Source organism: Pseudophryne corroboree, chromosome 6 (genome assembly GCF_028390025.1).
Source record: "Pseudophryne corroboree isolate aPseCor3 chromosome 6, aPseCor3.hap2, whole genome shotgun sequence".
NCBI classification, from domain to species: Eukaryota; Metazoa; Chordata; class Amphibia; order Anura; family Myobatrachidae; genus Pseudophryne; species Pseudophryne corroboree.
In genome coordinates this window covers 180,512,404-180,525,858 of record NC_086449.1, presented here as the reverse complement: position 1 = coordinate 180,525,858, position 13,455 = coordinate 180,512,404, and the positions used below count along the sequence as shown (strand labels likewise).

The 13,455-nt window shown below is 46.7% G+C and overlaps 1 protein-coding gene across 7 annotated transcripts in view; it reads right to left on the bottom strand.

Annotated features, from left to right (window-relative positions):
- The window catches only part of KCNU1 (potassium calcium-activated channel subfamily U member 1), a 513,844-nt gene that overhangs the window by 68,219 nt on the left and 432,170 nt on the right, over positions 1–13,455 (bottom strand). For all 7 annotated transcript variants that reach the window (XM_063925441.1, XM_063925446.1, XM_063925442.1 and 4 more), the window contains one exon: positions 12,116–12,215. In XM_063925441.1, coding sequence (XP_063781511.1) covers positions 12,116–12,215 — 100 coding nt within the window. The remainder of the gene's footprint in view (positions 1–12,115; positions 12,216–13,455) is intronic.

The following is a 13,455-nucleotide window of genomic DNA, read 5'->3' as shown; positions in this document are numbered from 1 at the left end:
TCCAACTCCCTACACATACTAGCCATTACTGAAACTTGGATTACGCCCTCTGACACTACTTCTCCTGCTGCTCTCTCTGCTGGGGGCCTCACATTCACACACACATGGGGGTCGCCATGGGGGTGGTGTTGGGGTCCTTTTACCTTCTAGTTACTCCTACCAACTCATACCACCAGAACCATCCCTTACATTCTCTACATTTGAGGTCCATACTATACGCCTCTTCCAACCAGTACATCTTAGAGTAGCTGTCATTTACCGCCCCCTGACACTGCTTCCAAATTCATCGACAACTTTGCTTCCTGACTTCCTCTCTTCTGACATTCCCTCCATTATCCTAGGTGATTTCAACATCCCTATTGACATCCCCACACAATCCCCTGCCTCTAAACTCCTTAACTTCACCTCTTCACTTGGTCTCTCCCAGTGGACCTCCTCACCCTCCCATGTGAATGGGAGCTCACTGGATCTGGTCTTCACTCACCGCTGTGATATTTCTGATTTTTCCAACTCCCCATTTCCCCTCTCTGACCACCACTTGCTCTCCTTTAACCTATCTCTCTCGACTTCCCCATCTCTACCTCCTAAGGCTACGATCACTAAGCGTAACATTGAAGCTATTGACACCAAATTCCTTTCCTCCTTGTTTGACTCACTTCTCTCTCCTATTCTCTCTCTATCATGCCCTGAACAAGCCACTTCCACATACAATGCATCCCTTACTTCTGCTCTTGACTCTGTTGCTCCACCAACCACTATTCACCCTCACAAATTAACACCTCAACCCTGGCACACCAAATGCACCAGATATCTGCAAAAATGCTCACGTACTGCTGAGCGACACTGGAGGAAATCACGCTCTAAGGCAGACTTTCTCCATTTTAAACTTATGCTCTCATCCTTCAGTGCTGCCCTTTCTCTTGCTAAACAGTCATACTTCAAGAACCTCATCTCCTCCCAGTCTTCCAACCCCCGGCGCCTCTTTACCACTCTCAACTCACTCCTCTGCCCACCTCCACCTCGTCTCCCTTCCTCACTCTCTGCTCTTGACTTTGCCACTTACTTCACATCCAAAATTGACTCCATGCGTCAGGACATCACATCACACCAGACCATCAGTAACCAGCCTTCTCCCATCCCTTACCAACCCTCCCCATCCCTCGCACCAACTCTGACATCTTTCTCCCATGCATCTGGAGAGGAAGTCATGGCCCTCATTCGTTCCTGTCCCCTCACCACCTCCCCACTTGACCCTATCCCCTCCCGCCTCCTCCACTACCTCTCTCCTTCTGCTTGTTCCCATCTTTCCTACTTTCTCAATCTCTCCCTCTCATCAGGCACTGTCCCCTCTGCCTTCAAGCATGCACTCATCTCTCCTATTCTTAAAAAACCTACCCTTGATCCAAACTCTCTCTCCAACCCATCTCTCTCCTCCCTTTTGCCTCCAAACTCCTTGAGCGTATTGTCTACAACCGCCTTACTTCCTTTCTTTCCTCACACTCACTGCTTGACACATTCCAGTCTGGCTTCCGTCCTCTCCACTCCACTGAAACTGCCCTTACAAAAGTATGCAATGACCTCCATGCTGCTAAATCTAAGGGACACTACTCTCTACTTATTCTACTGGATCTCTCTGCTGCTTTTGACACTGTGGACCATCCTCTCCTACCTCAAATCCTTCACTCCATTGGTCTGCGTGACACTGCCCTTTCTTGGCTGTCCTCCTACCTTTCTGACCGTTCATTCTCTGTCTCCTCTTATGACTCTACCTCCCCCTCACTTCCACTAACTGTAGGGGTACCCCAAGGTTCTGTCCTTGGTCCTCTACTCTTCTCTCTCTACACGTCCTCACTAGGTAAACTCATTAGTTCTTTTGGTTTCCAATATCATCTCTATGCTGATGACACTCAAATCTATCTTTCCTCTCCAGACCTCTCCCCTGCTCTCCTCACTCGTATCTCCAACTGTCTCTCTGCTACCTCTTCCTGGATGTCCCAGCGCTTTCTTAAACTTAACATGTCTAAGACCGAGCTGATCATCTTCCCTCCCTCCCACATAACCTCACTTCCTACAATCTCATTATCTATTGATGGCACTACTATCTCCTCTAGCCCCCAAGTGCGCTGTCTTGGAGTAATCCTTGACTCCTCCCTCTCCTTCAAACCACACATTCAGCACCTCTCACAAACCTGCCGTTTTCATCTAAAAAATATTTCCAGGATCAGACCCTTTCTGACCCAGGATGCTACTAAGACTCTTATCCACTCACTGGTCATCTCCAGACTGGACTACTGTAATCTCCTCCTAGCTGGCATTCCTGACAAATACCTCTCTCCACTCCAATCTATACTCAATGCTGCTGCCCGGCTCATCTTCCTCACCAAACGCACTACGTCCACCTCTCCTCTCTTACTAGACCTTCACTGGCTCCCCTTCCCTTTCAGAATCCATTTCAAGCTTCTCACACTTGCTTACAAAGCCCTCACCCACTCCTCTCCCATCTACATCTCTGACCTTATCTCCCTTTACACTCCCACCCGTCCTCTTCGCTCTGCTAATGCACGTCGACTCTCCTGCCTACGGATTACTTCCTCCCACTCCTACCTCCAAGATTTTTCACGTGCTGCACCACTTCTCTGGAATTCCCTACCTCTCCCCCTCAGACTCTTCACGTCTCTACAAAACTTCAAACGGGCTCTCAAGACCCACTTCTTCACCAAACCCAGCCAAATCTCATCCTAAACCTCTGTTCCACGCTCTCTATGTACCCCATCTGTCTCACCCCTGTCTGCCTACCCTCCCCTTTAGAATGTAAGCTCTCACGAGTAGGGCTCTCTTCCCTCATGTGCTTATCCTTTTCTTACTTTAATAATATACAACTGCACCAAATCCAGCAGTCTTCTGCCACCTGATACTTATTCCAGTGTCATCTGCTGATGTAGCTATGTTTATTTACCCTGTACTTGTCCTATATTGTCAACTGTAAGTTGCTGTTTTCCTGCTTGATTATTTGTTTATGTACTCTGTAATTGGGTGCTGCGGAACCCTTGTGGCGCCATATAAATAAAGGATAATAATAATAAGTAGTTTAGTTAAGAGACAGATCTTGTCATATATGTGAGTTAGGGTCCATGTTGTAAAACATACCCCACACTTATTGGTTGCCCTTCCACTGCAAAGTTAAACAATTAGATCATGCATACATGTTCCAGCATTGCTGGTGGCAGAAAAGCTATGTTACGCGATGCTGCAAGGTTGTAGCAGAATTTGAGTGACATTTGCCAATGCCTTTTATATAAACAACATCTGATGCTTCTCTTAAAATATAACCTCATGGTTGTCACGGCCCTGGTGTAGTATACAGTACACATCCAATTATAGAGAGGCTATTATAATAATAATAATTATTATTATTATTATTAAAACAAAAAAAAACATGACATTGCTGCATTGGCATTTAGAATATTCAAATAAGCAGCAGGGTGGCAGAACCAAGGATTAATAGGTGCCAATGTAGGCAGTGTGGAGGAGAAGATGGTATAAGTAAGGGAAGGAAAAGCACATGAGGGAAGAGGGCCCTGCTTGTGAGAGATTATATTCTAACGGGGAGGGGCAGACAGACATGTGACACAGATAGAGAAGACAGTAAGCAAAGAGTATGTGGCAGTGGGCTAGGATGAAAGCTGGAAGGCTTAGGTAAAGAAGAGGGTCTTGAGTACAGATGTACATTATACAGATAAATCTTAACTCATACCCCTTTTACAGCATATAACACGGGTTATTGCACATGAACGTGCATAACCCGTGTTGCTGCGAGGTGTAAAAGGGCCGAGTTGGAATAATCCGGGTCGAGTGACCCGGTATTCCAACTTGGGTAGTTTGCAGGGTTGAACATGGGTTTACAGGCAAACTGTGCTGTGTAAACGGTAGCCGGGTCGCATCAACCCAGCTCCTGTTCACAGTGAATGAACAGACAGCGCTTGGAGATCATGTCTCCAAGCGCCGGCCCCACCGCTTCACTGGCAACGTCACCAACCCGGCAATATGCCGGGTTGGAGACGACAGTGGGAAAGGGGCCTGAGGCGAGTCGCAGCCGGGTAGCACCCATGTCAGGCTCCTGGCTGTGACCCGCTGTAATTGGTTTAAAAGTGGTATTAATTTGAAAAAAGGAGATTTATGGTATACTTACCATAGTTAAATCTCTTTCTGCAAGGTACACTGGGTTCCACAGGGAATACATTGGCGTGTAATGTTGGATCTTGATCCGAGGCACCAACAGGCTAAAGCTTTGACTGTTCCCAGAATGCATTGCACCACCTCCTCTATAACCCTGCCTCCGGACACTGGAGTTCAGTTTCGTTAACCAGTCCAATGCAGTAGCAGGTAAAAGAGACGGCAGATGTTAGTCACATAGAACCACATTCTCACGACAGGAGAAGGGACCAGCAGCTAATGCCATACAGACCCAAAGAAGCTAAGTGTGTCAGAATGGGCATCCTGTGGAACCTAGTGTACCTCGCAGAAAGAGATTTAACTATGGTAAGTCTACCATAAATCTCCTTTTTTGCAGAGGAGTACACTGTGTTCCACAGGGAATACATCGGGGATCTCCTAAAGCAGTTCCCCATGGGAGGGGACGCACTGTAGCGGCACAAAAACCCGGCATCCAAAGGAAGCATCCTGGGAGGCAAAGAACCTAATGAACGTGTTCACTGAGGACCACGTGGCCGCCTTGCACAATTCTTCAGCGGACGCGCCTCGGCGGGCCGCCCAAGAAGGTCCAACAGACCGAGCAGAATGGGCTTTGACAGCAGCAGGAGCTGGGAGTCCAGCTTGCGCATAGGGTTGTGCAATCACCATTCTAATCCATCTGACCAAGGTTTGCTTATTTGCAGGCCAGCCACGTTTGTGAAAACCAAAAAGTACGAAAAGGATATCTGACCTCCTGATAGAGGCAGTCCTCTCCATGTAAATATGGAGAGCCTGTACCACATCCAAAGACCGCTCTTTGGAGGACAAACCAGAAGAGATAGAAGCCTAAACCACAATCTCTTGGTTAAAATGGAAAGGCAACACCACCTTAGGTAGATAACCGGGGCGAGTTCTAAGAACTGCCCGGTCACGGTGAAAAATCAGAAAGGGTAGACGACAGGACAAAGCGCCTAAGTCCGACACCCTCCTAGCAGAGGCAATAGCCAGCAGAAAGACAACCTTAAGCGTAAGGCATTTAAGGTCCACAGACTCAATAGGTTCAAATGGAGACTCTTGCAGGGCATTCAAGACAACCGACAGATCCCATGGAGCCACAGGAGGGACATAGAGAGGCTGAATCTGTAAAATACCCTGAGTGAAAGTATGAACGTCCGTAATAGACGCAATTTTACTCTGAAACCACACCGACAAGTCAGATATATGAACCTTGAGGGAGGCCAGACGAAGGCCTAAGTCCAGGCCTTGTTGCAGAAAAGCCAAAAGTCTGGCAGTGCTGAACTTGTATGCGTCTTAATTCATAGCAGCACACCAGGTGAAGTAAGAATTCCAGACCCTACAATAAATCATTGCAGAAGCCGGTTTGCAGGCCTTCAGCATAGTTTAGATAACCACCTCGGAGAATCCTGTGGCCCTCAGCAGTGAAGCTTCAAGAGCCACACTGTCAAAGTCAGCCTGGTCAGGTCTGGGTAGACACAAGGGCCCTGAACGAGGTCTGGGCATTGAGGAAGTAGAAGAGGATGCTCTATTGATAGACCCTGCAGCTCTGACAACCAATGCCGTCTGGGCCACGCTGGAGCAACTAGAAGTAGTATTCCTCCTAGTTGCTTGAACTTCCGTAGCACCCTGGGTTGGAGTGACACTGGAGGTAACATGTATGGCAGCCGAAAGTTCCATGGAATTGCCAGTGTGTCCACGAATGCTGCTTGAGGATCCCCTGTTCTTGATCCGAAGACCGGAACTTTGTGATTGTGTCGAGACGCCATCAGGTCTACATCTTGTAGACCCCCAATTGCCCATTAGGAGTTGAAAAACTTCCTGATGAAGACTCCACTCTCCGGCGTGCACATCCTGACAACTGAGGAAATTTGCTTCCCAGTTAAGAACTCCCAGAATGAACACTGATGATATTGCTGGCAGATGGTGTTCCGCCAAACAAAGGATTTTTGACACTTCCATCATTGCCATGTGGCTTCGAGTGCTGCCTTGATGATTTATGTATGACACCATGGTGGCGTTGTCTGATTGTACTTGAACAGGCCTGTTCTGTATCAGAGGCAGGGAAAGGGTCAAAGTATTGAACACTGTTCGCAATTCCAGAATGTTTATTGGGAGGAGAGATTCCTCCGTGGTCCACCAACCCTGGAGAGAGGGGTGCTCCAGCACCACGCCCCAACCCCGCAGACTGGCGTCAGTTGTCAGTAGGACCCAGTTGGAGATCCAGAAGGGACGGCCCCTGCTCAACTGTTGGTCCTGTAGCCACCAGCCCAGTGACAGATGAATCTCCGGAGTCAAGGAGATAATTTGAGATCTGATCCGATGAGACAGTGCGTCCCACTTGGAGAGGATTAACCTTTGCAGAGGGCGGGAATGAAATTGAGCATACTCTATCATGTTGAAAGCCGACACCATGAGGCCTAGTACCTGCATCGCCAAGTGTATTGACACTCTTGGGCGAGATAGTAAGTATCTGATCCTGTCCTGAAGTTTCAGAACTTTCTCTGGGGACAGAAACAGTCTCTGGCTGTGTGTGTCCAGCAGTGCCCCCAGGAGCACCATGCTCCGAGTAGGCACAAGCGAGGACTACTTTCAGTTGATGAGCCACCCATGGGCTTGTAGGAATTGGACCATCATTTCCAGATGACTGAGGAGAACATCTTGGGATTTTCGCCAGAATCAGCAGGTCGTCCAGATACGGTAGGATCCTGATTCCCTGACGACGGAGAAGGGCCGTTATAACGGCCATGACCTTGGTGAAAATCTGAGGGGCCGTGGCATATCCTGGAATTGATAATGTAGGTTGCCAATAGCAAATCGCAGATATTGCTGATGCGAAATGGCAAAGGGTATGTGTAGGTAAGCAGCCTGTAGTCCTCGGGTTCCATGGCCAGTACAATTGAACGCAGGGTTTCCATATGAAACTTGGACACCCTCACAAATTTGTTCAATGATTTGAGGTTGAGTATAGGCCGGAAGGACCCATTTGGTTTCGGGACTAAAAACAGGGTTGAATAGTATCCCCTGCCTATCTGGTGCAGGGGTACCAGCACTACGACTCCTGTGTCCAGGAGGGTTTGAACAACCAAGTGTAGAGCTTGTGCTTTCAACGGATCTGAAGGGATAACCTTCGAGCAGAACTGGCGAGGGGGACGTCTCTTGAAAGAGATTGCGTACCCGTGAGAGACTACTTCCCGCACCCAGGCGTCCGAAGTGGTCTGTAACCAGGCCTGGGCGAACTGCATGCCTGCTAGGGGGAGGCCCGCCCGTCATGCAGCAGGTTTGTCTTGTCTGGAAGCTGGCTGACGAGCGGCCCAGTATTGTTTAGGTTTGGGCTTAATAAATTTGGAAGTACGAGCCTGTCTCGGATACGCCTGACCCTTAGCTTTCCCTGGAGGTCGAAAGGAACGAAAGGTGGTACTCTTCGCCTTCGGTGCAGAAGGATTAGTACTTGGGAGAAATGCAGTCTTAGCAGTCACCAAATCTGTCACAATCTTATTCAAATCCTCCCCTAATAGGATATCTCCCTTAAAAGGGAGCACCTCCAAGGCTTTTTGGAGTCCAGGTCCACCTTCCAGACACAGATTTCGGCGAGCCAGGATAGACATAGTAAACGCCTTGGCTGCCATTACACCTGCCTCATAGAACGCCTCCTGAATATAGTGAAAGGCTGTGGTAATATGAGACAGATATTGGCCGGCAGTGTCAGAAATATCCTGAGGTAGCTCTTCTTCTAATGCCCGAACACATGCTTCAATTCCTTTTGCGGCCCAGGAGGCTGCTATAGTGGGTCTATGTACAGCTCCGGTAAGAGAGTAAATAGATTTCAGGCATCCCTCCACACGCTTATCCATCGGCTCCTTCAGTGAGGTGACAGTGGTAACAGGCAGGGTAGATGATACCACAAGACGGGCAACATGAAAGTCCACCTGCGGTGGAGTTTCCCACTTGTTACTCAATTCCGCAGGGATAGGATAACGAGCTAGCATCTTTTTAGACAGGGAAAATGTATTTCTTGGAGACGACCAGGGTTCCTGACGTATGTCAATTAAATGGTCAGAATGTGGTAAGCCTACTTTAGTAACTTTCTAATGTTTGAATTTATCAGGTTTCTTAGACGCAGTAGTGGGATCTATCTCATCATCAATTTCAAGAATCAGCTTAATAGCTTCCATTAGGTCAGGAACATCAACCTGAGTTGTAGTTTCCTCGTCAGAAGCTACTGTATCAGTGTTTGACGGATCAGTATACTCCCCATCCTCATCAGACAAATTATCCAAGATATTAGTGGATTGTGAGGAGGAAGCGGCCCGCTTAGATAACCTCTTTACCCCAGAAGGGCGTGGGGTAGATTTTTGTCTAACCAAAGATTGATTTAATAGTTGTATCTGGGTAGACAGAGTGTCCACCCAGGGTGGATTAACTACAGGGACAATATGTGGCTGTAGTGGCACAGGGGGTCCCACAGGGGGCGTAAGACGTGTCACAAGTGCATTCAGCATACTTGAGAACGCTGCCCAAGGTGGTTCCTGATTGGCCACAGGTACTGCAGGCTGACTGGGAGAGGTATGGCACCTAGTGCCTGAACCATCAGCTAAAACTTCCTCCTCAGGTAAATCCTTGGTGCAAGCACTGCATGATGCAGCAGCATCCGCGGATTTCCCGCCCTGTGTGGCAGACATTATAGGGAATGTAGCCTTAGAGCGTAACAGTACAATATAACCAGACAAACACAATATCTGCAAATAACCACCTGATAAATGTGGCAGTAAATACAGGACACAAACAGAGAATTAAAGCGGTATGAGGTGACTGAAATACACAGTAAAAAATACAAAACAGTATATACTGTGTAGCACTATATATATATATATAGAGAGAGAGAGAGAGAGAGAGAGAGACCCTGACGCACCTAGCCCCCCAGGGTACAGAATATAGTGGCAGCAAGAAGTGTGATAGACAAGAATGAAATCCACACAGCAGCTACAGGCACACTCAGTCACAGGTACAATGCAGACAGTATTGCATATAAACAATAAAACTGCACTGGACAAGTAAAACTACATATATCTCGATATATACCTATACCTATATATATATATATATATATATATATATATATAATGCACAGTACTGGATGTCTATCTCAGAATACTTGTACTAAATATTCAGGTAGAAGTACACTTGTTCTTAACTAACACTGTCTAAAGTGACATGTAGAATACTTAGGTGCCTGTTAAATAACAGCTCTGATGAGACAGGCAGATTTACAGAGGAGACAATGCCCTGCAGTCCCGGAGACCAGGCGCAGCTACTTGTAAAGATGGCGCCAAAATTTCTGTCAGGGAATGAGGGAGAGTGAAATGCAGCTCCAGGGCGGGAACACCAGCAGTAGATGGCGCCCGAAGCTGGGGGAGGGGCTACAGGTCAGCGCCTTATCCCCTATGTTGGTCCTCACCACTGGGTACTGTGGAGCCTATGTAAAACGGATCTTTGTTAAATCCGACCTGTGCTCCCAGCCCTGGTGGATATAGTGGGGTCCCTGTGCAGTACAGTGTCCATGGACCGCGATTTACCGGCGGGTCCCACCTGGGGGACCCTCTTACCTCCTCCCTGATGTGCAGCCATGCGATCCAGGAGAGTGTCAGCGGTGGTGTGCCTGTAGACCGGTGCGTCTCCGCTGCAAGTACCCGGGAACCCGGCCGCGGGAGTATGCATGCTGGGGAGGTGATGGAGCCGCAGAAAAGAATGTCAGAATGACATAAACAGTGCTGCGACCCTTGAAGTCTTCTTAAAAAGCTCTTTTCAGTGCTGCCTAGCGCAGCCCCACCTGTTAGTGACCTTGTATTCCCTGTGGAACGTAGTGTACCCTGCTGCAGAAAAATGTATATAGAAAATATGAGAAGGCTCAGGAGGACGGGGTACAGAGGAACACCAATGCAGATGACAGAGAGGTGTTAAGTGAAAATGGAAAATTCTCTATGTTAGAACCTGTTGAATGATACAAAATGATAATGACACAAATGTGTCTTTATACACCACTGCCGTAGTCGTGACAAACAACCCTCCTTGGCACGCCAGGTCCCACGCCATTCAGCTCAAATGCGCATCTTAGTCATGATCGGATGTGACAAAACACCCTTCACAAGACTGCACAGATTAATTGGATATGCAACACTTGTACATCTGTGTGCAACTGAGTCTGAATCTTTAAGCGCTACGATGCAGCGACCACAGCTTTTTTTTTCACGCCAAGTTCCATTGTGCTTCATTTGTGACTTTGGGCCTAATTCATACCTGATCGCAGCAGCAAAATTGATCTCTAATGGGCAAAACCATGTTCACTGCAGGTGGGGCAGATATAACATGTGCAGGGAGAGTTAGATTTGGGTGGGTTGTGTTTAAACTGAAATCTAAATTGCAGTGTAAAAATAAAAAAAATAAAGCAGCCAGTATTTACCCTTCACAGAAACAAAATAATCCACCAAATCTAAATTTCTCTGCACATGTTATATCTGCCTCCCCCTACAGTGCACATGGGGGGGTCATTCCGAGTTGTTTGCTCGTTGCCGATTATCGCTATGCTGCGATTTGTTGCAAACTGCGCATGCGTAAGGCACGCTGGGCGCATGCACTTAGTTATTTAACTAAAAACTTAGTAGATTTGCTGTGGATTCTGCAGCGCTTTTCAGTCCCAGTGCTGATCGGTGAATGATTGACAGGAAAGGGGCGTTTCTGGGTGGTAACTGAGCGTTTTCCGGGAGTGTGCTAAAAAACTCAGGCGTGTCAGGGAAAAACGCGTGAGTGTCTGAAGAAACAGGAGAGTGGCTGGCCGAATGCAGGGCGTGTTTGTGACGTCAAACCAGGAACTAAACGGACTGAGCTGATCGCAATCTAGGAGTAGGTCTGGAGCTACTCAGAAACTGCAAAGAATTATTTATTAGCAGTTCTGCTAAGCTAAGATACATTACCAGAGGGCGTCGGCCTAGCGTGTGCAATGCTGCTAAAAGCAGCTAGCGAGCGAACAACTCGGAATGACCCCCATGGTTATGCCCATTAGAGAACAATTTTGCTACTGTGATCAGGTCTGAATTAGGCCCATTGTACAGCCCATTGTCTCTAGTACAGTTTGACAGGTGTTTCGCTGCATTTGTGGTGCAAATAAGATGCACATTTAAAGTAAAAGTCACTCTGCTACACTGCTTGGCACAGTTATTTGTGCCAGGCCTCTCATGCCCATAGGGTACTGAGGCTAGGTGTATGAGGACACATCTGTAGACCCTTGCACCTGGCTATGTGAATTTGGTGACTTCATTATGGACAGTTTAAGCCTCCCTCTCACAACCAGCCTGATGCTTACTTAGCCAAGACTCAGATAAGCATGAAAAGGGTCAATAAACAGCAACAGACACAGAATAATGCAATTTTGCTAATGGTTAGTAAAAATTTATCGACAGTAAAAAGAAACAATTTTTCACGTTAGTAAGAAAAAAGAAGCATTCAATGAAATTCAGTTATACAAACAGAACTATCACATAGGTACAGTAATTTTATGTGGCCTTACTGGTTATTTACAATACAAGACACCATTTTCTTGATAAAGCAGAATAATGTGTCAGCTATTTTTTTTTTTTAAATAAATTCTGAGTTATAAATCTTTTCAAAAGCGAACAAACCTGGACCATGACGTGAGGGTGTGTCTACTATTTCCTGAAATAAATTCTAATTGTGGGAAAAGTTCCTGGATGAAGTATCACAATACGGTCGGTATTACGTAATTGTAATACACAGTAATAAAGGTATTACATAGTATGCCTACCTACAGTATGTGTCAGTACACAGTTTATATGATACCTGGAAATGTCTTCAATCAAAAAGTATTTGTTTTATGAATCACGTAAGGACTAACCAAGGTAGCTTGTTTCAATGGAACTGCTTTGCACCAGTGGAACATCCCAGTAGAGTCCAGAGTAGGGTTGCTGCTGCCCTTCTGTTCACTTGTGGAAGGTCTACAACAAAATGGCAGACATTACATTTCATTTCTATCAATGCGACCATCACTATGGTGTACATTTCCCACCTGTGGCCTGTGAGATATCTCATCAAATGAATAGAAATACAGTAGATGGAACTAAACTGCATTTTTACAGTAATGGGTTATTTGTGCCTGACACAGCTGCTCCTCTCTGCTCTGGCCCAAATATAATGTGACCTATAAGGAGCATTGTACATCCCTTTTTCTAATATTGATTAACCAGTACTTTTATATTCTAAACTTGTGCTCCAGAATTTTTCCAGCACCTCTCACAATTGAAGGTGACAAGAGGTTTACATTTTATTCTTTGCATTTACAGCAAACTTATGTGGCATTTAAGTGTCAATCATTTGGGAATGAATGGTACATTAGAAGATACATTTCTGAAAACTGGTGAACTAGAAACTATTGCTGTAACCTATAGTAGCCTATTCGATTATAACTTACATTCAATTGAGTAAATTTACAAACGTGTAACACATTGCTATGCAACTACCTGGATCTAGAGAAACTTCTCTGCGGTCCCATCGCGCCTGCCCCCCCCCCCCTCCCATTGAATATGGCCCTCCCAAAATGGGCGCCACCTCAGAGGCGACTGTTAAGAAAGCTAGAGGAGGCGGTTGGCCATTTTGTGAGTGACATTTTTAATGGGGGCAGGCGCGACAGGAAGGCAGACCCGCAGCAGCCGGAGGGAGGGAACCCCTGACAGCATGCAAAACAGGCATGATGGGCCTGCAGACCCGTGGCGGCCACAGAATCCCGACAACGAGCAGGTACCAAGGGATGGGGTGATGGGGGGAAACCTGAACTTTTTATATGGAGACTAAGTTCTAGTTATGCCACTTGTAAGTAGTGTATATGATTTGGGGGATGTAGATAATGTATGGTAGTTACTTAAGGGACCAATCATATTTGGGGTGTGGGAGCACCAAGGGGGTTGAAGGTTCTGACACCATTTGCCATTGATGGTCCCAATTGAGTCAATAGGTCTTAGCAGTGTGAGAAAGTCCATTGTTAACATCCTCTGTTATACAGATTTGTCCTCAGGCCATGTGACATCTGGCATGAGTGAGCTGCCAGATCCTGTATGACTCTGCTAGTGCCGGGCTCTTTGTTTTGCGTCCTTTTACCCATAAATATGTCTTAGTCACAATAAGATTTGATAAGGATACAGCAAGCGACTGTGTCGATTAATTTTAAATATGACACTTGTA